Source organism: Monodelphis domestica, chromosome 4, assembly GCF_027887165.1.
Source record: "Monodelphis domestica isolate mMonDom1 chromosome 4, mMonDom1.pri, whole genome shotgun sequence".
Classification (NCBI taxonomy): domain Eukaryota; kingdom Metazoa; phylum Chordata; class Mammalia; order Didelphimorphia; family Didelphidae; genus Monodelphis; species Monodelphis domestica.
This window is the reverse complement of record NC_077230.1, coordinates 368,781,287-368,809,276: the sequence shown is the minus strand read 5'-3', so window position 1 is coordinate 368,809,276 and position 27,990 is coordinate 368,781,287. Positions and strand designations below refer to the sequence as shown.

Here is a 27,990-nt window from a genome sequence, read left to right as displayed (position 1 = left end):
TATATTTCCAACAAAACTCAGCAGTAGGAGTTAGAAAGAGAAACTATTTAAAATCATTCTAGATGACATAAAATATTTAGGAATCTATCTAACATGATAAACACAGGAATTACATGAACACAACTACAAAACACTTCACACACAATTAAAACTAGTTCGAAATAATTGGAAAAACATTAATTGCTCATGGGTAGTATGAGCTAATATAACAAAATGACAATCCTATCCAAATTAATCTACTTATTCAGTGCCATACCTATCAAACTATCAAAAAACTTTTTATGGAATTAGAAAAAATGATGACAAAGTTCATCTGGAAGAACAAAAGATCAAGGATATAAAGGGAACAATGAAAAAAAAAGAAGTGAAAGATATTGGGCTAGGAGTACCAGATCTTAAACTGTACTATAAAGCAGCAGTCACCAATATGGTATTGGCTCAGAGACAGAAGGGGGGAGGGGAATCATTTGAATAGATTAGGGGTTAATGACCTCAGCAAGCTAATGTTTGATAAACTTAAAGATCCCAGCTTTTGGGACAAGAACTCACTATTTGACAAAAACTGTTGGGAAAATTGGAAAACAGTATGGGAAAAATTAGATTTAGATCAACATCTTACACCCTATACTAAGATAAATTCAAAATGGGTAAATGACTTAAATATAAAGAGTGAAATCATAAATAAATTAGGTGAACACAAAATAGTATACCTGCCAGATCTGTGGGAAAGGAAGGAATTTAAGACCAAGCAAGAGATAGAGAATATTACAAAATATAAAATCAATGACTACAATTATATCAAATTGAAAAGGTTTTGTACGAAAAAACCCAATGCAAGCAAAATTAGAAGGAAAGCAACAAACTGGGAAAACATCTTAATAACAAAACTCTCTGGCAAAGGTTTAATTTCTCAAATATATAAGGGACTAAGTCAAATTTACAAAAAATCAAGCCACCGTCCAATCAATAAATGGTCACAGGTCACAAATAGGCAGTTTTCACATGAAGAAATCAAAGGTATCAATAAGCACATGATAAAAGTTTTCTAAATCCCTCCTGATTAGAGAAATGCAAATTAAAACAACTCTGAGGTATCACCTCACATCTAGCAAATTGGCTAATATGGCAGCAAAGAAAAGTGATAAATGTTAGAGGGGATGTGGCAAAATTGGGACCCTAATACACTGCTGGTGGAGTTATGAATTAATCCAAGCATCCTGGGGGGCAATTTGGAAGTATGAACAAAGGGCTTTAAAAGAATGTCTGTCCTTTGATCCAGTCATATCAAAGACACCTCAAACTCAACCTGTCCTAAACATTTCAAATGTGCCTTTCTTCAAACCTTCAAATTGCTGTAGTGAACACCACCATCTTTCCAGTCACTCAGATCCTCAACCTCACTATAATCTTCAATTCTTCCTTCAACCTCATTCATCCTGTATATCCAATCAGTTGTTCCACAATATCTAATCTCTAGGCCAGTTAGTTATTCATCATCTGTTCCCTAGACTATTGCAACAGTCTCCTAATTGGGTCAGCCACATTGGCCTAATTGTTGGTGTTAAAAAGGACTACTAGGCAGCTAGGTAGCTCAGTGTACAGAAAGCCATGCCTGTAGTTGGGGAGGAAATGGGATCAAATCTGCTCTCAGACACTTCACTTCAATCAGACCCTGGGCAAGTCGCATAGCCCTTACCATTCTTCTATCTTAGAATTAATGCTAAAACTGAAAGTAAATGTTTTAAAGAAATGAAAAAATGTCCTTCATTCATAAGGCTATTTCCCTTTGAGCACATTCCCTATGTAGCATCTTGATGCAAAGGAAAGTATATCAGTGTTGGAATCAGGAAACTTGGGCTCACATCTTGATTTATCAGTACTTCTGTGACTTTAAGAAAGTCACTTCCTTCCTTTGGGCCCCCATTTCCTAATCTATAAAATGAGTAACCTCACTGGAAGAAAACAAAAGCAAAACTCTTGTCTCAGTGCTATTTGTACAAGTTATCCCCATTCCTGGAAGGCACTATCTCCTCACCTTTCTTTCTTAGAATTCCTCACTTCCTTTTCGGCTCAAATGCCATCTTCTCAGATCCCTTAACTGCTAATGCTTTTCCTTTTAGGTCCATGTTCCATACGTCAACTTTGTATGTATCTTCTATATGTTTATTCTAAACCTTTCTAAATAATAACAACAAATAGTTAACACTTATATAGCATCTACTATGTTCCAGGCTTTACAAATATCCTCTTATCTGATTCTCACAACAAACCTGGAAGGTAGGTGCTATTATTATCCTTATTTTATAGGTAAGAAAACTGAGCTTAACAGAAATTAAATGACTTGCTCGAGGCCACACAGGTAGTAGCTGGATATGGATTTGAACTTGGCTCTTCCTGCCTCTAGGCTCAGGGTTTGATGCACTGAACCACTGCTCTTAGTGATATATGTAGGTATGTATGTGTGTGTGTGTGTGTGTGTATGTATATGTATATATATATATATGTATATACATACATACATATATATATATATATATATATATATTTAAACCCTTACTTTCTGTCTTAGAATCAATACTGTGTATTGGTTCTAAGGCAAAAGAATGGTAAGAGGTAAAGGCTAGGCAATGGAGGTTAAGTGACTTGCCCAGGGTCACACAGCTAGGAAGTATCTGAGGCCAGATTTGAAACTAGGACAGCCAGTTTCTAGGCCTGGCTCTCTCAATCCACTAAGCCACCTCAATATCCCACTCACCATTGTATTTAAAGACTTAGTACAGAAACAGGTAGAGCCAAGATGGTAGAGAAGCAAAGAAAGCTGGAATCACCCTGATAATCCTCTCAAACTGACCTTAAAATAGTTCCTCAAAACAAACAGTAGAGTGACAGAACGAACAAGAGGATGGAGTGAAATAACTCTTCTGCAGAAAACAACTTGGAAGGCAGGCAGAGAAGGTCTAGTTCACTGGGGTGATAGGAGAGAAATGCCAAAACCAAATTTGTTAACCTAAGAGTACAAGCCACCCATCCCCTATGTACTACTGCTTGAGGTTCTGAACCTAGGCCCAAGCTAACTTTGAGCCCCTGCCTAAGCCAACAGCCCATGCCCACCCTTTGAAGTTCCAAGCCCTAGTCCAAATCTTTAGTGAAGCCTCAAGCCTGAGCACAAGGCAGTCCTCAGTGCTTGCTCATTCAAGCCTACTAGTAGACCCAGAGTTCCTGCTCAAGTCTGCATTAAGGCCCCAAGTTCATCCCAGGGCAGTCCACAGTGCACCAGGCTGGTATAAGCCCAGAGTAAGGCTATGAGCCTCTGCCCTAGCTGGAAATGAAGACCTGAACCCAAGCACAACCAGAGCACAGAAGTCCTTGCCTATCTGATGCTAACCTAAGGGGAAGCCCATATGAGTTTTAAAATATCATGGAATGGGGGAACTGTATCCACCAGTATGCACCAGGGGTCCCTCCCCCCTACTTCCTGGTGTCATATTGGTCTTGAATTAGATCAATCCCATGCTAGGGAGGGGCCACACCCCCTACTTTCGGGCATAAGATTGGTCTATATAAGGACCAATCCCCCATAAAGGAGGGATACTTTGAATTTGAGAAGATTCAGAGTTTAGAGGGATTAGTCTATTTCAGGCAGGGAAAACTCTTTTTTCCCCTTTAAAATAAAGGTTTTTGAAAGATCAGAGTCAGATAGCTTTTTTTCCAGCTCATTCACCTAGAACCCTGCCCAAGCCTGCAGTGAGGCCCCAAACTCCAGGACAAGGCAGTATGCAGTGTACCTGGCTTGTGTAAACCCAAAGAGAGGCCCAGAGCCCCTGCCTAAGCTTGAGGTAAGTTCCTGCCAATGGTAGCTCACAGTGCTCTGAACCCTGCAAACCATTAACAGTCCTTAGAGGAGAATAAAGCTGCAGTGGAAAGTGGCTTTTGGAGGTCTCAGGACATATACTATCTTGGAAGAACACAAACTTACAGAAACCCAGAACTGGAATGGAGGGTAGCAGCAAAGAAAAAATGAAATTTAAGAGAGTGCCTCCTCTATCCTGAGAAGAAAGCCCACCTTTAAGATAAAGATAAGTCCAAAAGGGGAGGGGGTGGGGGAGGGATTGGGAAAATGAGCAAACAGAAAAAAAATCTAACCATAGAAAATTATTATGGTCTCATAGAAGAGCAAGGCACAGACTCAGAAAGGAACAGTGAGATCAAAGCAGTAACATGTAAAACTTCAAAGGAAAATGGGAATTGGTCTCAGGCTCTGGAAGAGCTCAAAAAGGAATTAAAAAATCAAATGGCCATGGAGTATCAGGAACTTTCTAAATCTCCTTCTAATCAATCAATACAAAATGGCTCAAAAGGACAGAAATCAAAATCAGATGAATAAAGGGGCAATCCCATGGACAGCAGCCTTAAAGGTAGGTAGTGTTTGGGGATTTCCACACTATAAGGGGATGAAACCACACTTATCAAAACTCGAGCTGATCACTCCTCCCCCCCACTACCCACTGTGCCAGAGTCAGAACAAGAGCCAGGTAATCTCTAAATTCTCCAGGGCTGGCTGAGACTTACCTGAGGGCAGTACAAGGCCTTGGCAGTGAGACTTGGAACCTGAGGCTGAAGAGCGTGGAGCCTGGGCAGCAGAGTGTAGAGATTGGACAGAAGACGGCCACAGCAGAGGCAGCAGGGACTGGAAAAATAGCCTTAGGGAAAAACGCTTTAAAGTATGTCACACAAAGAACTGCCTGGAAGATACTACCAAGGCAAAACCCTGCGAGACAGAAGCTAAGAAAGTAAAGTCCACCAACATGCAGGAACCACAATCCAAAAGTAGCAAAAGAAATAAGCAGGGGAAAAAAAGCTTTTGACCCTGGATAATTTTATGGAGAAAAAGAACAAAATACAGAAGAAATGGTGGAGAGTAACAAGCAGATACATCCAAACTTTCCCCTCCAAACTGGTCACAAGCTGTCAAGGAACTAAAAAAAAAAAGAGTTCAAGAACCAAGTAAGAAAGATAGAAGAAAAATGGGAAGAAAAGTAGGAAAAAGAAATGAAAGTAATTCAAAAAGAAAATAGCTTAAAAGACAAAATTGCCCACATGGAAAAAGAGGCACAGAAATCAAATTAAGCAAGTAAAAGCTAATGATCTCATAAGACAGCAAGAATTAATAAAGCAAATTCAAAAGAATGACAAAATAGAAACATGAACTATCTCATTGAAAAGACATCTGACTTAGAAAACAGACCGAGGAGAGACAATCTGAGAATTACTGGTCTACCAGAAAGCCTGGAAGAAAAAAAAAAGCCTTGAAATCATATTATAAGAAATTATCCAAGAAAACTACCCTGATATTCTTGAATAAGAAGGCAAAATAGAAATTGAAAGAGTCCATATATTACCCCCTACATGAATTCCTCAAAAGACAACCCTCCAGGAATGTAATAGTCAAATTCAAGAGCTTCCAAGACATGGAGAAAATACTGTAAAGAGTCAGAAAGGGACAATTCAGATATCAAGGAGCCCCAATCAGGATCACACAGGATCTGGCAGTCTCCACGCTAAAGGACTGCAAGGCTTGGAATATGATAATGGAGAAGGCAAGAGAATTGGATCTCCAACCAAAGATCATCTACCCATCAAAACTGACTATATGCTTTCAGGGGAAAGTATGGGCATTTAACAAACAGAAGATTTCTAAACATTCCTAAAAAAAAGATCAGAACTAAATGGAAAACTTGATGTCCAAATATAAAATTCAAGAGAACCATAAAAAGGTAAACAAGAATGAGGGGGAAAAAATTTAAGGGCTCCAGTAAGGTTAAATTGGTTTATATTTTTAGATGAAAAAATATCTGTAACTCTTAAAAATTGTTTTCATTATCATAGTAGATAGAAGAATTATTCATAGGCAAAGGTTATGGCACTAAGTTGTTTAAGATGATATGTAAAGCACAAAGCTGGCCAAGTGGAAAAAGAGGCACAAAAATCCAATTAAAAAAAGACTTTCTTAAAAAAAAAACTGCACTGACAAAATGAAAAAAGATTTTCAAAAACTCACAGAAGAAAATAATTTCCTGAAAATTAGAATTGGGCAAACAAAAGCTAATGACTTCATGAAACAAAATAAAAAAGATAAAAAAACCCCAAGAAAATATAAACTATCTCACTGAAAAAAAAACAATTAACCTGGACAACAGATCCACGAAAGGCAATCTAACAACTACCAGATTGCCTGAAAGTCATGATTAAAAAACAAACAAAAAATACTAGATATCATATTACAAAAAATTATCAAAGAAAAATTGTCCTGATATTCTTGAACAAGAGGGAAAAATAGAAATTATAAGAATTCACTAACTCCTTTTGAAATAAAACCCCAAATGATTGGAAATATTATAGCCAAATTCAAGTCAGTCAAGATTACACAGAATGTAGCAGCTTCTAAATTAAAGAACCAGAAGTCTTGGAATATGATATTTCAAAAGGTAAAGGAACGTAACCAAGAATCACCTAACAAGCAAAACTGAGTATATTCTTTTGGGGGGGGGAGGGGAAGAGGCCATTTAATAGATTTCCAACCATTCTTGATGAAAAGACTAGATCCAAACAGAAAATTTGATGTCCAAATACAAAACTCAAAGAAGCATAAAAAGGCAAATGTGAGAAAATTTAAGGGATTTAATAAGGTTGAACTATTTTACATGTAATGATATTAGTAACTTGAAATTTTTATCATTATCAGGTTAGAAGGAGTATACAAAGACAGGTGTGGGAATAAGCAGATTAGAATGGCATAAAAAAAAATCCAAGGAGTGAAAAAAGAGGATCGCACTGAGAGAAAAGGGAAGAAAAAGGTGAAATGGGGTAAATTTTGTTACCTGAAGAGGCACAAAAAACCTATTACAGTGGAGAGGAGGATGAGGGTAGTAATAGGCAACGCATAAACCTTACTTTCATCAGAACTGGCTCAAATAGGGAATAACAACTATAGGCAATGGTGTATAGAATCCTATTTTACCCTACAGAGAAGTAGGAAGGGAATGGGGGGGGGGGGGGGGGGGAATTAGGAGTAATTAAAACCAAAACAGTTGTGATGAGGGATAGAGTGAAAGGATAAAGAGTAGGATCAAAAGTGGAAAATAAGATGGAATGAAATAATACACAGATGGTAATCAAAACTGAATGTAAATGTAATGAATTCATCCAAAATAATGGAAGCAGATAATAGAGTTGTTAGATTTAAATTAATAACTCCAGGTTCTTATTTTCCATAGAGTTTATTAACAATCACTTGAACTAGAGAAAGCCAATATATAGAGATTTAAGACTAATCTAACCTAACCCTGACCATGTGGTTCTCCACATGGTTGTCTCTTTCAGCCATGGTGCTCCACTGTCGCCTCCAAGGGAATAGAAAGACCAGGCGTGTCTTGCCTCACGCCTTTATTCCTTCCCTTGAACACGACCTGTAACCTTTAGTTCCAGGTCATGTTCCTAGGGTTCTTCACCTATTACCTCTGTTTGGAGCGTTCATGTGACATCTAGTCATGCAAATGGAATGGGTCAGATGAGGAGGAAGGTTGCGATCCTGGGAGGAAGGGGTTACCTTTACACAGAGTGGATTAAAAACCAGAATTCTACAATATATTGTTTATAAGAAACACATTTGTGGTAGTTAGACACACAGAGTAATGCTAAGGGGATGGAACAGAATCTATTGGGCTTCAATTGAGGTAAAAGAAGCAGGAATAGCAATCATGATCTCAGACAAAACTAAAGCAAAATAGATCTAATTAAAAGAGAGAAGGAAGGAAATTACATCTTGATAAAAGACATAGACAATGAAGTAATATAAATACTAAACATATATGTACCAAATGGCACAGCCTCCAAATTTTTAAAGGAGAAATTAAATGAGCTTCAGGAGGAAATACACAGTAAAACTATACTAGTGGGGGCCTTTTCTCTCACAATTAGATGAATCTAACAAAAACAAATAAACAAGAAAGAATTAAAGAAAGCGAATGAAATTTTAGAAAAGTTTTATGTAATAGGTCTCTGGAGAAAATTGGGGATAAAGAGGAATATACCTTCTTTCCAGCAGAACATGGTATATACACAAAATTATTATGTGACTAGGGCATTAAAAACTTCATAGCTAAATTAAATGCATCCTTTTTAGTAATAATGCAATAAAAATTATAATCAATAAAGACTCATAGAAAGACAAATGTTAATTGGAAACTATTCCAAAGGGGGTAGCTCAAAGAACAAATTATAGAAACAATCAATAATTTCATCAAAGAGAATGACAATGAAGATATAACATATCAAAATTTATGGGCCATAGCCAAAGCAGTACTTAGGACACAAAAATAAAAAAGAGAAAAAGCAGATCAATGAATTGGGCATGCAACTTAAAAACCACACACACACACACACACACACACACACACACACACACACCCTAGAAAAGGAATAAATTAAAAATCCCCAATTAAACACCAAATTGGAAATCTAGAAAATTAAAAGAGGAATTAATAAAGTGAACTAATAAATAAGAGTAGGAGTTGGTTTTATGAAAAAACAAAAGAGCATTGGTTAATTTGATTAAAAAAAGAAAGAAAGAAATCTAATTACCAGTATCAAAAATGGAACAGGTGAATTTACCACTCATGAAGAAGAAATTAAAACAATCATTAGGAGCGATTTTGCCCAATTATATAACAACAAATCTAACAATCTAGGTGAAATAGATTAAAATTTATAAAAATATAAATTGCCCAGATTAACAAAAGAAACACAATATTTAAATAATCCCATTTCAGAAAAACAAATTGAACATGCCATCAATGAATTTCCGAAGAAAAAATCTCCAAGGCCAGATGGATTCACAAATGAATTCTATCAAATATTTAAAGATCAATTAATCCTAATACTATATAAACTATTTGGCAAAAAGGCAAAGAAGGAGTCCTACCAAATTCTTTTAATGATACAAATATAGTGCTGATACCTAAGCCAGGAAGACCAAAAACAGAGAAAGAAAATTACAGACCAATTTTCTTCATTATATTAATGCAAAATTCTTAAATAAAATGATAGCAAAGAGACCACAGCAATATATTACAAGGATCATTCACTATGATCAGGTGGGATTTATACCAGGAATGCAAGGTTGGTTTAAAAATAGGAAAACTATCAGCATAATTGACTTCATCAATAATAAACTTAACAGAAATCACATGATTATCTCAATAGATGCAGAAAAAGTCTTCAACAAAATACAACATCTATTTCTATTAAAAACACTAGAATACATAGGAATAAATGGGCCTTTCCTTAAAATGATAAATAGTATCTATCTAAAACCATTAGCAAGTATTTGCAATGGGAATAAGTTAGAAGCCTTCTCAATAAGATCAGAAATGAAAGAAGAATGCCCATTATCAGCACCATTGTTTAACACTGTATTAGAAATGCTTCATGGTTAAGTTGTAAACTGATCCAACCATTCTGGAGCAGAATTTGGAATTATGTCAAAAGGGCCATAAAAAAAAAAAGAATACCTTTTGATCCAGTAATACCACTACTAGTCTGTATAGCAAAGAGATAAAAACAAACAAACAAATAAATAAATAAATAAAATGTTTGAAGGAAAGAACCTTTTTATACGAAAATATTTCAGGCTGCTCTTTGTGTGGTGGCAAAGAATTGGAAACTAAAGAAATGTCCCCTAATTGGGGAATGGCTGAACAAATTGTGGTATACGACGATGATGGAATAATATTGTGCTGTGATGAAAAAGATGATTTCACAAAGAGCTGGAAAGACCTTTGTGAACTGATGCAGAATGAAATAAGCAGAACCAGGAGAACATTATACACAGTAACAGCAATATTGTGGAATAATCAAATGTGATAAGACTTTGCTACTCATAGCAATGCAATCATCCATGACAATTCTGAGGGACTTATGAAAAAAAGAATGCTATCCACACATACAGAGAAAGAACTGTTGGAGAAGGAATGCAGATGAAAACATATGATTTATCACTTGCTTATTTGGGTATGTTTTGGGAGTTTGATTTTATAAGATTATTCACTTACAAAAATGAATAATATAGAAATATTTTTTAGGTGATAATGTATATATAACCCAGATTGAATTGCCTGTTAGCTCTGGGAGAGGGGAGGGAAAAAAGAGGGAGACAATATGGATCCTATAACTTCGGAAAACTTATGTGGAAATTTGTTATTAAAAATTTTTTTTAAAGAAATGCTAGTTTTAGCGATGAGAGAAGAAAAATAAACCAAAGGAATTTAAGTAGGCAATGAGGAAATTAAATAAAACTATTACTCTTTGTAGATGATATGATGGTATCCTTAGAGAATCCTAGGAAATCAACTAAAAAATTAGTTGAAATACTTAATAATTTTAGCGAAGTTGCAGGCCCCAAAATAAACCCATATAAATCATCAGCATCTCTATATATTACCAACAAAGTCCCACAGCAAGTGATAGAAAGAAAAATCCATTAAAAATAACTCTAGACAATATAAAATACTTGGGAATCTACTTGCCAAGAAAAACACAGGAATTATATGAACACAATTACAAAACACTTTTCATTACAAAACACTTTTCACATGAATAAAGTCAGATCTAAAGAACTGAAAAAACATTAATTGCTCATGGGTAGGTTGAGTTAGTAGAATAAAAATGACAATTTTATCTAATTGAATGTACTTTTTCAGTGCCATACCAATCAAACTACTAAAAAATTATAGAATTAGAAAAAATAATCTCATCTGGAAGAACATAAGATCAAGAATATCAAGGAAATTAATGGAAAAAATGTGAAGGATGGTGATCTAGTAGTTAGTACTAGATCTCAAATTCTATTATAAAAGGCAATAATCATCAAAACAATCTTGGACTGGCTAAGAAACAGATGGTAGATCAATGGAATAGATTAGGGGAAAATGACCTCAGCAATCTAATGTTTGATAAACCCAAAGAGCCCAGCTTTTAGGAGAAGAACTCACTATTTCACAAAAACTGCTGAGAAAAACTGGAAAACAGTATGGCAGAAACTAGGTATAGCCCAATATCTCACAAACTATATCAAGATATAGTCAATATGGGAATATCATTTAGACATAAAGGGTAATCCCATAAGTAAATTAGGGGAACACAAAATAGTTTACCTGTCTAATCTATGGAGAAGGAAAGAATTCATGACCAAAAAAGAGATAGAGAACATTATAAGATGTAAAATGAATAATTGACTATATTAAATGAAAAAAGTGTTTGTACAAACAAAGCCTAGATAACCAAGATTAGAAGGGAAACAACAAACTGGGGAAAAGTTTTTATAACAATTTTTTTTATGAAGGTCACATTTCTCAAACATATTGAGAACTAAGTAAAATATATAAGAATATAAGCCATTCCCCAATTGACAAATAGTCAAAGGATATGAACAGTTTTCAGATGAAGAAATCAAAACTATCAATAATCATATGAAAAAATGCTCCAAATCCTTACTGATTAGAAAAATGAAAATTAAAACAGCCAATATGACAATTAAGAAAAGTGATAAATATTGGAGGGAATGTGGCAAAATTGGGACACTAAAGCAGTTGTGAACTGATTCAACCATTTTGGGGGGCAGTTTGTAACAATGCCCAAAGGGCTATAAAATTGTGCATACCCTTTGATCCAGTAATACCACTACTAGGTCTATATACCAAAGAGATCCAAAAAAAGTGGAAAGAATCTACTTGTACAAAAAGATTTATAGCAGCCCTTTTTGGGGTGGCAAAAAATTAGAAATAAAGGGGTTGTCCATAAATTGGGGAATGGCTGAACAAACTGCGGTATATGATGGTGATGGAATATTACTGTGCTAATAGAAATGATGAACAAGATGATTTCAGAAAGAGTTGGAAAGACTTACATGAACTGATGCAAAGTGAAATAAGCAGAACCAGAACAGTTTATACAGTAAGAGCAATATAGTGGGATGATCAGCTGTGAAAGACTTAGCTACTATCAGCACTACAATGATCCAGGGCAATTCTGAAAGACTTATGACAAGGAATGCTATCTACCTCCAGAGAAAGAACTATTGGAGTCAGAATGCAGATCAAAGTATACTATTTTTCATTTTAGTTTGTTTGGGTTTTTATTTTGGGGCTTTAGTTTTATATGATTATTCTCTTATAAAAATAAACAATATGGAAATGTTTTGCATGACAATAGATGTATAACCCAGATCAAATCACTTACCATTTTTGGGAAGGGATGGGAGGGAGACAGTTTGGATCATATAGCCTAAGAAAACTTGTGTGGAAAACTGTTATTACATGTAATTGGTAAAATAAGATATCCTTCCCCACAAAAAAGACTTAGTAATGTGCCTGGTACATAGTAAGCACTTAATAATAAATGTCTGTTAGTTTTCTTTTCAGAACTGCCTTCTGAAGGATCTCTTGAAAAAAATCTATAAACTCCTTTAATAGGGGGAAGATTTCATAGACCTCACTTAAAAATAATGAATCAATTTCCAGGCAACTTAGGAGATAAGATAGAAGCTGCATTTAAGGAAATTACTTTTGCTTATACCTTGAAGGTTTATTCATCTATCTCTCATGTTAGACCTGTACAGATTCAATCCTTTACTGCCTCCAAAGACAAACTGATTCTAACTCTGAAGCAAAATTGCAATCAATTTCTACAAAATTCACTCTAGTTGCTAAATTTCCCTTGGAATAGGTCAATTCATTCTTTTAGGAGTCATTTGGTACTAAAGCAATGACAGAATCATGAATCATTAGAGTTAGAAGGGACCTGAAGGGTCCCTAGAGACCATAGAGTAAAACCGTATTTTAAAGTATTTTTGAAACATGGCTACCTAGATAGGTTGGTTTCTGGGGATGATTGTGTGTCAATTTGCTGATTTTATTTGCTGTCTTATTATGACTGAATCTAAGATCTTTTTATGATTAATAGATGTGGTACTAAAATACATGGGGATCCCTGAGAATGAGAGCAATCTTGGTGTTCTACCTCTTCTCTCCCAAAAATAGTCATCTCAAATGGACAGGGAGAGTTCAGTTTTCATGTAGTCTTAATTGCAAAACATCAATTTGGCATACGGAATAACAGAATCTTACAACTTGCAAGGTCTCTTAAATGCCATCTAATCTAATACAGGAATCTGCCCCTAGCATTCCTTACCAATGGTCATCCAGCCTCTGCCTGAACACTTCAAGTGAAGAGGAATTATTCTGAAGCACAGTCCATCTTTTTGGTTAGCTCTCCTCATTCTAGTTTGTCAAAGTCCTTCTCAAAATGTGGCACAGAGGGAGCAAGGTTCTAGATGTGATTTGATAAACAGTGATGTGACTAGTATAGTAGGACCATTACTGCTTTTTTAAAAAGCAGCTGTTCAGACACTTCCTAGCTGTGTGAACCTGGGCAAGTCACTCCATTGCCTAGCCCTTACCACTCTTCTGCCTTGGAACCAATACATGGTATTGAGTGTAAAAAAAAAAAAGCAACTGTAATCTTGTCCTTCATTTTGAATGCATGTTAATTACTGTCTTACTCTGACAAAAGCACAATGGTTATTTTACATCTCCTTTGCTCCCACATGGTTCTCAAGCCTTATCTCAAATACAGACTTTTCATTCCTAATGGCACCACTATCATTCAGGTCTATCCTCTAACCTAGACTAATTGAGCAGTCTACCTGACACCTATCTGTCTCCAGATTCTTTCACCTCCAATTCACCTATGCTACTTTATTTAGTTTCTGTCTCATTAACAACTCTAAGATAGAAGGGCAAAGGCTGGTCAGGATCACACAAAAGGAAGTAGCTAAGGTCAAATTTGAACCCAGTTTCTTCCAACTCAACAGGCCCGATGTTTTATCCACTGTACCACCTAATCGTCCCCAACTTGTACTACTTTGTAATATTCTTAATGTATAAGCCTGACTGTATCAATCTTCTAATAATAATTCAAAGGCTCTCCACTACTTGCCAAATAAAAGTATAAAGTTATGACAGCTTGGCTTTCCAGGCTCTTCAAAATTTGGTCTCAACTTATTTTTCTGGAGTTATTGGCCAATTCCTTTCTTTCATTCCTTCTATAAACTGAACTGTACTACTCAGGGCTCCTTTCCCACATAAACTATCTTCCCAAACTTCTGTGATATCATTCCTATCCCTAAATTTACCTATTGAATTAGCACCCATCCTTCAAGATTCAGCTAAAATGACATTGTTTCCTTTTCTAGTCAGAAGTATTTTCCCTAATTAAACTTTTATCTCTCCTATGTTAGGGTATATCACATTCTACTTTCCATGATAGTTGTATGCATGTCTCATTGCTCTATTTGACTGAAAACTCCTTAAAGGCAGGAATCATGCTTTTCATTCATCTCTGTATTCCCACTGTGCCTGACACAGGACTTCTTTCCCACACAGTAGTATGGAATTAATGTGTCCAACTGAGTCCCAGTTCTTCTGTCAACCCACCGAAGCTTTAACAGCAATGAAGGATGTCCTCTAATCCTTTTTTTAGAAAATGAGGGAAAAAAGAGATTATTAAAGCCAACAGTATAACTATGTTGGTGTTCAATAGGTTTGGTCTGATGTAGGTTGTTCCTGATGCCTATACTAATTCTAACACCAGAAGTGCTAGCCCTCCTTGAATATCCACACACCTTAATGAGCTAGTTGAGCCCTTTTCAGCACTGTTTATCCACCTTTGGTGTCCAGTTCTCACCCAGCTCTCACCTGTGACTCTAAGAAGCCAGAGCCCGATAAAACCATCTCAACAGATGGATCAAGCCAAGGTGAAGTTAACCAATAAGCTACTGATCCATTTGATGAGTTGGGGAGAGTGACTATTCCAAGCATGTGAAGACTTCCCTTAGGGGAATGGACACATGAGAACAATTTTTCCAGCAGCCATGCAGATAGCTGAAGCAGGCTCTGTGGAGTGTTTAGAACTTGGTTAGACATCAGAGCTGACAAAGTTATCCACTGCATCCAGAGACCATTGCCAGTCGTCCTGACTTTTGTCTTGCCGTTGGACTTCAATGACTCTGGAAGAGAGTGAGGCTGAAGATTTTGTGCAACTTTGCCTCACTTAAATCCAATTCTTCACAAGTAAGGGTATCATCCATAATATCACTGTTCCTCTTTGAAAACAAAGGACAATAAAATTAACAGATCCAAATGCTCTTGTATTTGTGAAGCCACCCAGCCACTCAGTTAAGCACCAACCACTCTTTATAGGGTATCAGCAACAGTGCTCACATTTCTATCACTCTTGACTTTTTTAAGACTTGAGAAGTGCCTTACATATACAATTTCATTCGACCCTGGGAGGTAAGTGGCTTAATATGACCCCCTTTCATAGAAGAGGAAGCTGAAGCAGGGAAGTGAACTGCCCAGGATCACATAATATTTGGCATCTAGCCCCTGAACCATGCTGCTTTTCAGGAGAACACTAATCTGGAGTCAGAAGTCCTGAGTGGATCTTGGCCCTGCTACTTTCTTATTAGTTTGGTGACATAAGGCAAGTCACTCTCTTCAGTTTCTCCACATGTAAAATGGGGGACATCAAGCTAGTTGGGTTATTTAATCTCAAAGACTGTGAAGAGAATGTGCAGAAGCTGTGCACAATGTTAAGTACCACATCAATGTGAGCATCATGCCTACCCTTCAGACATAGGCCCAAGTTCATGTCAAGATTTTTCCATGGCCCTCATGACAAGACTTTCTCAACTAAATGCCAATAAATTAACCTGGACTTTTCCCTCATACAGTGTCTTGAGTCAAAAATGATTTTTCAGAAGAGTATCTAACCTTGTTGATTCATTTTTCAGTTGTGTCCAACTCTTTGTGACCTCCTATGGGTTTTTTCTTTTCTTCTTTCTTTTTTTTTAAAGCCCTTACCTTCCGTCTTAGAGTCAATACTGTGTATTGGTTCCATGGCAGAAGAATGGTAAGGGCTAGGCAATAGGAGTCAAATGACTTGCCCAGGGTCACACAGTCAGGAAGTATCTGAGGCCATATTTGAACCCAGGACCTCCCATCCTCTCAGGCTCTCAATCCACTGAGCTACCCAGCTGCCCTCATGTGGGGTTTTCTTGGCAAAGATCTTAGAACGATTTCCTTCTCCATCTTAACCGACAGAAGAAGTAAGGTAAACAGGGTTAAATGACTTGCCCAAGATCACAGAGCTAGGATGTGTCTGAGGTCAGATGTGAACTGAGGAAGATGAGTCTTCCTGACTCCAGGACTGGCACTCTATCTTCTGTGCCATTTAGCTGCCCCATATTTAATCTTGACCACTCCTAAATAGTAATGCCCTCTACAACTTCTCAGCAAGTCTCTACTTTGAAGACCACTCTGATGAACTCTGAAGGTAGTTCTGAACAGATAATAATTAAGATTTTTTTTTATTCCAAGCTGATGTTATTTTTGCTACCATTTCTTTTCCACTGTTCCTAGGATCCTATAGGGTCAAGGAGAGCAAGTCTAACTGCTTGTCCACAAATATCTTCAGATCCTTGAAGAGTGATCATCTTTCCCCTAAATCTTTTCTTTTCCAAGATCTCTCCCACATCCTGAGTATTCCACTTCTGAGCAAAACCTTCACATATATTTTCCCTAGCCCTGAATCCTGGTTACATCAAAGGGGAGGCAGGAAGGAAATGCCATACTGAGAGAGCACACAATGGCCCCCAAGTTGTTCTCTTTGCCACATATTTAGCTACTGACAATTTGTGCCAAGCATAATACACATGGGCTGTGTCCTTTCATGTTTACCTTGGTGCCCGCTGACATTTCTCAAAGTTCAAAGGCCCAACACTGAAACATGTGTAGATCTAGGTGCTATGTTTTAAAATGAAGACCAAGAAGTTTACACATGCCCAGTAGATGGAAAACAAGATATTGAGGGGACTAAGAGGTACTCTGGTTAAAGGGGAACTTCCAAAGGAATTGAATACTAGAATATATCAGAATTAGAGAGCCTGGGTTCAAATCCTAATTTACTACATCTGTGTGACCCTAAAGAAGTAGCTTTACTTTTTTGCCCTAGTTTCCTCATATATAAAATGAGGAGATTTGGACCATCAAATTTCTTAAGATTCATGACTATGTTTAGTCAAAATAAGATAAGACATGGTAGAGACATGACTGCTATATTCAAATAACTGAGGGGCAGTCATACTGAGGTGGATTTGACTTGCTCTGCTTGGTCCCAGAGACTAGAACCAAGAAATGAAAGCTACAGGGAGGTAGATTTTGGTTTGACATAAAGAAAAATTTCCTAACAAATAAAACTGTCTAAAAGTGAAATCAGCTGCTTTAGGGATGAGATTCTTTGTCCCTACAAGTTAAGTGGTGGTTTGGAAAGATGAAAATAGGATTCATGATTTGTGTAGAGAAGTCCCCTTCTACTTCTAAATTTAGAATTCCATGATTCTATGACTATCAGTAAGGTGGCGGTTCACCGGGTTGATTGAAGTCCAACCAGCCAGACAATATTGTCTGCAAACAAAGGGCCCTTGTATGATTGAAAATCTGTTACCCTAAAAAAGAACTACATATCCAAGATACCACTGACTTCCTGTTATTACGTACTTCCTGTAGACAGAGGATAAAGGGCATGGGCTTTGGAAACTCCCTCTCTCTGATGTAGAATCAGTATTGATGATGGTGAGTGGGGTTGACTAAAAAATGGCTAACCAGCCATGGGCACATGGTCTTTATTTTGTATCTTCTTTATTCCTTGATTTCTAATGATCATTAATAAATCTCTTAAAATATAATATTATTATTGAGATTTAATTTTAACTTTTACATTGATGGCAACCACTAGTTGGAGAAGAACCTCTCAAATTTTTAAGATAGCCTAGATAAAAAATTTTAAAGCCACATTTCCCCTGCCAAGGCTTTTTACCCACCCCACCCACCCTTATAAACTCCCAACTCTCTTTGGAGCTGCTGCGTTTTTCTTTTACTACTTTTTGCTGGGTTGCTTGTTCTCCCTACTGGCCGGGCTAATTTTATTGGGAGGACTCTTGGCGAAGAAGAAATAAACCGCTTCTCTCCTCCAACTGCTTGAGTCCTTTGTTCCTTTGTTCCTCCTCGCTGCTGACTCTGGCATTGCTGATACTGCTTCCTCCTGATCTTCTGGACCCAGATCGATCACCCGGCCCCAGCCCCTGGCCTCCAGAAATCCTCCTCCTGATCTCCAGCTCCAATCCTAAATCGGCCTCCATCCCGACCCTGATCGCTGTTGCTGCCTCTGCTGGGCTGATTGCTGCCACCGAGAAGCTAGAAGTCTGGAGTCGCTCCTCAGGGCACATGGTAAAAAAAAAAACAACAAAAACCAGGGTGTTTTTTTCCTTAGGCAATGATTAGCCTCCTAACTCCCTCTGGGGAAACTAGCATTTTACCTCAGAGGGGATGGGAAGAAGGAAGAGACTCTGCCAAACAGGAAATTGATTACAATCATGGCGTATTCTATGAAAGAGTACTGCATTACCTATTTCAAACAGCTTCCAGTTTTAGGATGTTTTTTCTTTCTACCACTGATCCTTTCAATTATCTTGCCTGAGATTCAGGGAAGAAATTCATCCCCCTATAACCCTTTGCCATTTGGGCGTTCCCATTTTGAGAGTCCCAAAACCCATGTTCTCCCTCACTATGGGAGATCCCACAGGGCTGACAATAGAGATCTGAATTTTAGAAAAAGGAACTTTAAGGGGTCTGAAATTTTAAGCCTCTTCAGACTCCATTTTTTTTCATGAAAGTCTTTGTATCTTATTGTATTTTGTTGATTGTTTTAATGTTTAATTTTGTTGTTTTAAGTTCATATATTAAATGTATTTGATACTGTTCTGTTATACTGAATCATTTTAATCTACTGTGTTTTAACTATTAGTTATATTCTGTTATCTTTCCCTTATGACTACTGAACAAAATATTGTAAAATATTGTAAAAGCCCATAAACAGCCTTTTTTTTTTCCATTTTGCATTTGTTAATTGTCACATAGATGATGCATGGACTCAACTTGGCTAACAACCTTTAGAGAATTTAATAAGTTAAGAATTTAATTGTAATATTAAGGGGTCTTCAGAAATAATTTAAATTAACTAGTGGTCTCTGAATGGATGAGTTTTTTTATATTTATATTTTAAAGAATGTTGTATTAAAGGTAGAGAAACAAAGAAATGCTCCTACTAAGGTATTTCTATGAAGCAGGAAGCCAAAAAGAGCTCCTGCGAAAGTCTTCAGTTTAATTTACTTCCACCAGAGCAATCTAGATTTCTTGGTGATGTTCTAGACCCAAATAAGTTTTACTTTGTTTAAAAATATATTTGCCAAAGTTGGTAGATTTGCTACATCTGTGAAAATTGTGCCAAATATCCATCAGTTCATAGTTGTTTTGTTTGTTTGGTTTTTTTTTTGGTCATAGAGCAACTTATATGAAATATGATAGTGGGTTTGTTTGCTATTGTAATTAAATGGGTTATTATAACTCTGGGGATTTTTAAACTTTTTGAATGTGCATTACATGTTGTACTATTGTTCTTTATAAAAAACTGTAACTTTGTGAAAATCATTTGTTTGTACTCACAGGATCATGATGGTCAGGTTTGAAGAGGAAATGGAGCTCATTTTTGGTGAGAAATCTTTGTATTCTACATTTCCTTACCTGACAGAGTGTCAATGACTGTAAGCTATATATTTTTGGTTTTTAAAACTTTTATTATTGTTTTTGCTTGCATGTGCAATATACTATTTCAGTTTTATTTTTTCTCTCCATTTTGTATTTGAAGCACGTCACCAGCATTGAGAAGATTTTCTTTAACTTTTTTTTGATTGTGCAGTAATATAAGTTTAAAATATATTTGCTATAATGTCAATGCATGCCTCAAAATCTTGAGACTATAAAAATTATGCCACTGATTGTTTAAAAAAGAATTATGGGACTTTGCTTAATGATTCTGTCAGATTCCAGGACAAGAGAATGCAAAAAGAGCCATTGCACAGTGCCAAAGAAGCACAAAGCTAAACTGCATAGTGCCTATTGAGCACAAGGTCAAAGAGACCAACCAATGCCAATGGGATTCATGAACATTTTGAGCCAAGACAAGAGGACCTGAACTTGTTTGGGGTTCAAGGTTGTGGTTATTTAACATGTGTTAAACACAAGTCTTCCTTGTCCCACATTCTACCAAGTATCTCAAATTTGGCTCCTATAATCTAGTCCCCTTTCTGTCTTTCATGGTGTGGCAAACTTTCTATAGTCCTGGCTACTGATTGGGTAAATGCATAATTGCTTAAATCACCTTAATTGAGCCCTGATTCAAGAATGTGTTATGGATTTGTTTTTCCTTTACTTAGAATTTTTACACATAAGACTTTGATAGTCTATATTTCATCCAGAACTTATTTTTTATTTGGATTTTTAAAAATATTTTTTATTTCTCTTGCCAATTGATTCATATACCTCGTAACTCAGCCATGCATCCCTAAATGATCCCTGTGTTTTTCAACACCCTCTTGGGGTGGGGGGGATTGTAATATTATTATTTTAAATTGCAAATTTTAAATTCTTTTTGGGAGTAATTTTAGATTAAGAAACATGCTACCTCTCCAAATCCAGAAAATGAACTCTTCTTAGAAGGCACCATGAAGATGCCTCCACAGACCATAAGCTACATCAAGAAGATCCAGGATGAACTTTGGGTGTGGTTGATTGAACTGAAGGTTGATTGAACATTTAATTTGAATGTATACTTTTATGCCAAAAGGGGACTGCCCCCTAACTGGCTTTTTGTCAATGCACCTAGCAATTATTGGTTTTGTTCTCTTTTCCTCTTATCCTCAAATTATTGTAATTTCAAAGTTGGTATGTTTACAAGACCCACTAGAGTCTTCCTCGGGTCTCAGGGGATGTATGATTGAAAATCTGTAACCCTAAAAAAGAACTACATATCCAAGAGACCACTGACTTCCTGTCATTACGTACTTCCTGTAGACAGAGGATAAAGGGCATGGGCTTTGGAGGCTCCCTCTCTCTGATGTAGAATCAGTATTGATGGTGGTGAGTGGGGTTGACTAAAAAATGGCTAACTAGCCATGGGCACATGGTCTTTATTTTGTATCTTCTTTATTCCTTGATTTCTAATGATCATTAATAAATCTCTTAAAATATAATATTATTGAGATTTAATTTTAACTTCTACACCCTACAAGTATTTGTCAATTCAAAACAAAAGAAAACCAACAATAATCCATTTCTAAGATAGAGAAAAGATGAGAGAAGAATTGGGCTAGTAGAGGCAAGCAGGTCACATATAGTTCAGGCAAATTCTTTCCCTGAGGAATTTTGAGACAATACACTGATCTTGAACAAGGGACTGCCCTCTTTAGAACACAATTTCCTCATTTAGGAAATAAGGGAGGCATGATTTTTAAGACCTCTTCCTTGGACAGTTGGGTGGTTCAGTGGATAGAGCCAGGCCTAGAGTCTTTGGGAAGCCTCATCTTGCTGGATTCAAATTTGGCCTTAGACACTTGCCTAGATAACGATTCTAAGACAGAAAAAGGTAAAGTTTAAAAAAAAAGTCTCTTCCAGATATATACACACACACACACACACACACACACACACACATATATATATATATATATATATATATATATATATATATAGAGAGAGAGAGAGAGAGAGAGAGAGAGAGAGAGAGAGAGAGAGAGAGAGAACACACTTCTAAAGGTTTCTGTTGGAAAAGAACATACACTTTTAGGAGAGAAAGGGAGGAAGAAAACAAGCTGATTAATTCTAGCAGTCTAAACCAAGTCAGAATTAGAATATTTGCTCCAACAGACTTTTAGAAGTTGTATTTTTGAGATTCTGGAATCCTGATCCAGTCTGTCTAGAGCTATTCTAAAGTTAAAAGAAGTGAGGTCTGACAGGTCTGACAGCATGAAGCACCCAGAATGTTACTTGTAAACCAGTTGCCACTGCCAATCCCTAAAGACAATGGGAGTCATTTCTCTGCCTAGATAACTGGGTCAGGCTACAATAGAGGCCACTACACATTCTGACTATGTCATCATAGGGCTTAATGCAATCAACTGGGAAATGATTTGATAGACAAACTGTTTAAAATTAAGAGGTTTCCTTGTGAATAATATTTATAGATAACTTTTCCACACCTTTTCTCGTTTAGTTGATGTGAGAATTAGAACTTAGAGCTAAGACATTTTAATTTCTAATATGGCAAAAAGTAATAGATATAACCAACAGCAAACAAAAGCTTTTCAGAAGGTCCTCAGACTAAAAGGTTTGAGATGATCTCTTAAGGTCTCTTTAGCTCTAAGTCCTATTATTACACTGCTACTAGGAGCCCTATGGAGTCAATCCTGGAGCCTGTCTTAGCAGGGGTTAATACTGGCCTCACAATTACTTTGGGAGAGTAAGATGGAACCCTAATAGAAAACATAACTTAGGGATCCTTTTCTTAGAAGTTGCCCAAACTAACAAAGAGGTAGTGAGATGGTGCAGTGGATAGAGCTCCAAGCCTAGAGTCAGGAAGGTTTATCTTCTTGAGTTCAAATGTGGCCTCAAACATACCTACCATCGAGGTAACTTTGGACAAGTCACTTAACCCTGTTTGCCTCTGTATCCTCATCTTTAAAATAAGTGGGAGAAGGAAATGTCAAACTATTTCATTTTTATTTTCACTCCAGGATTTTTTCCAAGAAAATCCCAAATGGAGTCATACTACAAAGTAGAGGTGAATGGGCCATTTGACTGGAGTATATTGTCTTGGAAATTATCTGCCTATCTATGAAGAGAGGTTTAACCTCAAACCATCTTTTTCCAGTAGAAATATACATTCTTTATAAGTTTCTAAGATGATGGTGGGAGTGGGGATAGTAAGACCTGTGGCTAGGGGTATGACCTAAATAGCCCTCGATAACCCCAGAATCTGGGATCTTTGGTTTAACAGCCTCAGAAAACACTTTCTCTGCTCCTGCTATTCAACAAAAACAGAGCACAGGTGTTAGGATTGATGATGGTAATGAGATCACTATACAAAGAGAGGGGCAGTCAAGTCTGGTAAAATTTGGCTTTGGAAGATAATAGAGAGTGATTGAATACAGGGTGTAAGTGAAAAAAAAAATTCATAGCTGACAAAAGAGAAAAACTGCCTTTTTCCTGAGAGCCTGGTGATTAATACAACCAGAAAAATCAACAGTTTGAGGGCCTGAGTTTTGAACCTAACAGAAAACATTATCTCTTAAGGAGGTTACCTAAAGAAATCCCAAAGCTGGACACTATTCATTCCTAATCAGTGATGCTGTCTAGCCTGCTTAAAAAAAGGTAGGAGAATGGGCTACAATCTGATTCAGTTTGCCAGACTAAACAAGGACCTGCCTCTAGGATACTGGTATGAACCTGTTGCTCCTAAAGTAAATTCTCAACAAGTGTCATCCACAATGCCACTCTCTAGATCTAGATAACTGCTGAGACAAATTGAACAAATGGGCCAATATGCCACTATGAAATGGGAGAAATAATTTAATGTGCTTTACTTAGGACAAAAAATGAGTTGGGCAAGTATAGATAGGGGAGAGGTACCTTGACAGTGTTTGACATGAAAAGGGGGGAGGGGTGCTTCTTAGTAGCCTGAAAGCTCAATAAACAGCATGACATAGCAATCAAAAAAGTGAATTTATTCATATACTACATTAAGGGGTGCGGTGTCCTTAACAAGGTCCCATTGACATTTGCTAGTATGGACAAGATTTGGAATACTATATATTTTTTCCATTTTGGGGCACATTTTAAAGAGGAGCATTGTCAGGCTAGTGAATATCAACAGATCTCAAGGATCAAAAGACAGGAATGGGACCATACCAGGACTGGTTGAAATAACAAAACAATTAGCCTTAAGATGAAAAATCAGGGAGGGGGAAGAGTTTGAGGGGCAGGGAGAGATGATAATTGTCTGCAAATGTTCTCTTCTCTGGAATGCAAGTTCAACATGTCCAATAGACATCTTAAACTTCACATGTCCAAAACTGAACTCATCTTTCCCCTCAAACTTCTCTATTGCTGGGCAGGTGATTCCTCTTAGTCCTTGAGGCTCCAAATCTAGGTGTCATCTTCAACTCATTATTTCTCACCTTCCATATCCAATGTTACCAAGGTCTGTACATTTCCCCTTTTCAACATCTCTTGTATGTGCCCCTTTATCCGTGGCACTGCCAACAGTTAGGTGCAGGCTCTCATCATCTCATGCCTGCTCAAGTCTCTCCCCAGTCCATTCTCAGTTCAGCAGCTGAGCACGTTTTTTTACTTTTTTTTTTAATCTTCAGCATTTTGCATAGTACCTGGCACAGAAGCAGGTGCTTAATAAATGCTTACTGACTATCTAATGGCCAAACAATTGTCCAGTCCTATCTATTCCACCTTCTTAGAAAACATCTTTCATACCTGCCCTGTTCTTTCTCCTTCTGGCACTGCTGCTATCCTGGTGCAAGCCCTTCTCTCCTTTCACCTGGGATGGCTGGTCTCTAGCTGAATACATTTCTGCATAGAGCTCAGTGCTGTTCCTGGCTGACTAACCAGATGTGCCAAAGGAGCCCAAAAGTGCTTCTTGTTAGTTAAGAGAACTAAGATACCCTCCTCTCCATTCTCAAGGAAAGTAAATTAAGGTACCTTCTGAATCAATTAAATCTCTCTTTACTTTTGCAAGATTTCAAATGCAAAACTATTGTACCAATAAAGGGTAAGGGTGGAACATTTCAGCTTTAACTCCTAGTGAAGCATTTTTACAACCTGTTGAGCCTGCCTTGGACTAGTTCTTTCCCAGTTCATTCCACATTTCCAAAGTTTCTATTCATTTATTCAGGGGATACCACAAGAGGACAGATACAAAATGGAATCACAGAACCAGTCATTCTGTTGGACCTATACACCAAAGGAAGACCCCTCTCTGACCCCAACTAGCAGGAGTTCAGTTGATGAGTGAAAAAATCCAAGGAGGGGGAGGCTACTGAACTTCTGGGAGGCTCCAACATTAGTGCCCTAATCGACACTGACCAAGCTGATGTCTTCCAGTCAGTTTTCTGGTTCTGCTCTCTAAGAGGCCAAACAGCAAACTCGAACCTGTCCTCTCCATGCCTGAAAAGAGATGTCATGTCCTCCAAAACTTTTCTCTCTATTTCTTAACTTTTCATCATAGGCAATGAAGCAGTTGAAGTACAAATGGATAGAATGCTGGGCCTAAAGTCAGGAAGACCTGAGTTTAAGTCTAGCCTCAGATATTTACTAGCTGTGTGACCCCTGTACAAGTCATTTAATGCTGTGTTCCTCAGTTTCCTCAACTGTAAAATGGATGACAATACTAGCACCTACCTTATAGGGTTGTGAGGCACTCAATAAATGTTTATTCCTTTATTGTCTTCTGGACATTCTCCAGTTTATTAATACTATCCTTAAATAGTGGTGTCCAAAATTAAACACAATGCTTCACATGTAAAGTCTGATGAGGGCGGAGTATATAAAATCTATAACTTCTCTGTACTAAAAAGATACTCTTCTCTTAAAAACACTCTAGATGGGATTAACTGTTTTGACTGAAAAATGACACTACTGACTCCAGTTGAATTTGAAGGTCACTAAAACTCCAAGATCTTTTTCAAAACAACTTATATCTGAACCCATGCCTCCCCCACCTTATATTTGGATTAAGAACACTAACAAGTTTCATTTTCAGGTTCTGAAGCATAGAGTATGAATTAAGACATCTGAGTTAAAATCCCAATTATCACTAATGCTAAAGGACCCTTCACCTGTGATTCTCCATACCTGCAAGGTTAATTTGGATAAGCCCTTAAAATTCCTGTGATGTTCAAGGTTTGGTCAAAGAAGACAAGTTCACCTATGTGGTATGGGGATTGAACACTCTGGAATATCAAAGCTGGGATAAACTCCTTAAATTACTCAGGAATCCCCAGCTACAACTAATCTATCTTCCCATGGCCAAGAAAAGCACCACACTTATGCCTATGCACTTGAACACATCCCCAATGGCTAGATGTAGATGGGATGGCTTTTCAAACTTGCCTCAAGAATCAAACTATAAGGTGATTCTGGGGCAAGTGGTCTAGCCTCTGCACCTCTGTTCCCTTATATATCAAATGAGGATGAAAAAAGTAATCAGGAGGAGCTGGGTTCAACTGTGGCCTTCAGACACTTCATAGCAGTGTGACCCTGAGCAAGTCACTTAACTCCAACTGCCTACTCCTTTGCCTTAAAACAAAAGGTAAGGTGTGTGGTTTGTTTTTTTTAAAAGTAATAAGCATTTAAATAATATATTTCGGTAGATGAAGTCTTTTTTATCATTATAACCACCCTCGGTGAGGTGGGATGCTATTATTCCCTCCATTTTACAGATGAGGCCGCTAGAGGCTAAAGGCCTCACTGAGGGTCAAACTGCAACTAAAGTGTCTGAAGTCCGACTGACTTCAGGTCCGGTGCTTTATCCACTGAGGACACATAATAATAGAACCAATCCCACAAGGTTGGGGCGGGAGACAGGCGGTCCAAACAAGTTAACAAGTACAAACTTTACAACCTTAAAAATGTTCTATAAATGCCTGTTAGTAGTAGTAGCAGCAGTAGTTAATAGAAGCAGTAGTAGAAGCAGTGTAATAGAAGTAGCTGTAGGAGTAGAAGCAGTAGTGGTGGTAGTAGTAATGGTAGTAACAGTAGAAGCAGTCTAAAAGTGTAATAAGTAGTAATAGTGCTGGTAGTAACAGAAATAGTAGTAGCAGTAGTAACGGTAGTGTAGTAAAAGCAGCGAGAGAAATAGTAGTAGTGGTGATGATGACAGTAATAATATAGGCTGGGGGAGGGTCACCTCGGGGAAGCGGAAGGGAGAAAAATAAACATTAAGCGTGTGCCAGGCACTGGACAAATGTGATCTTTGGTGATAATTAACTAATAATGAGCCGAGGTTCTGGGCCGAACATGCGGCGGTGGCTCCTCTGGGCCGCTCCGGTTCAGCGAGGACGGAGGAGAGAGGGCACGCTCAGCCCCCGCCTCGGGGAAACTGAAAAGGGTGCCCGGGGAATGGCACTCACCCCAAAGCCAAGCCACCCCTCCCCCCGTCAGGTCCCGGCGGCTGCGGACCGTACTCTGGACCCCCTCCTTCAGAACTCCGGGAAGCGTCCTCGGCCCCTTCGAGGAAAGAGACGAAGGCAAAGAGGGAAGGAGCGTTTGCCCCGGCCCGGCCCCACCTCAGCCCCAGCTCCGCTCCAAAGCCCGCCGCACCGCCAAAGGGACCCCGGGCCTGTTCTCAAGCAGGGCCCGGCCGAGGCCGCCAGAGTCGTGCTTCCAGCCTGTGTGTGTGGAGACCTCTCGACTCCCCCGACTTCCTCGCTCCCAAGAGCACTCACCCATCCTGGCGCAGCTCCCCTCTCTCAGGACACCCCGGCGGCTCTGGCGGCGAATCCAGCGGACAATATGGCGACGCGGCGCGACGGCGGCCCCAAGTGGACAACCTTCCTTAGCCTTGGTCCGACGCCAGAACGCGCTCAGAACTCCGTGGCATCGGTTACGTAGCGAGGATGCGCTTAAAGGGGCCGTGTCCTACTGGGAAGAAGAGGGAGAGGAGCAGGACAAAACAAAAAAAAATTTTTAAGTTGTCTTTTTTTTAGTATGCCAACACTTACACACTGGCCCATATTAGGTACGTAATAAATGCTAGTTGTTTGTTTGGTTAATTGCCGGACTCTCTTTACACTGTTGCACCATTCTGTATTTCCCCCACCACATTACTGGCTCTACAAGAAGCCTTTCCCAATCCCTGTTAATTCCAGTGCTTTCCCTCCTATTGATCATATATGTGTATATAAACATTTTA

The 27,990-nt window shown here is 37.9% G+C and overlaps 1 protein-coding gene and 1 long non-coding RNA gene across 4 annotated transcripts in view; one reads left to right on the top strand and one right to left on the bottom strand.

Moving 5' to 3' along the window:
• KPNA6 (karyopherin subunit alpha 6) overlaps positions 1 to 27,711 on the bottom strand; it is a 75,573-nt gene extending 47,862 nt beyond the window's left edge. Inside the window, exon 1 of one of the 3 annotated variants that reach the window (XM_007492870.3) lies at positions 27,524 to 27,711. In XM_007492870.3, coding sequence (XP_007492932.1) covers positions 27,524 to 27,527 — 4 coding nt within the window. In that variant the 5' untranslated portion in view covers positions 27,528 to 27,711. Of the gene's footprint in view, positions 1 to 4,569; positions 7,002 to 27,523 lie in introns of those variants that run through there. The other 2 variants (XM_007492871.3, XM_056795276.1) reach the window with 2 other exon arrangements.
• Positions 17,997 to 20,917, top strand: LOC130453861 (uncharacterized). Its single transcript, XR_008911490.1, has 2 exons — positions 17,997 to 18,401; positions 19,679 to 20,917. It is a non-coding gene; the product is annotated as an uncharacterized LOC130453861 (long non-coding RNA).
• Positions 27,712 to 27,990: the final 279 nt, after the last annotated feature.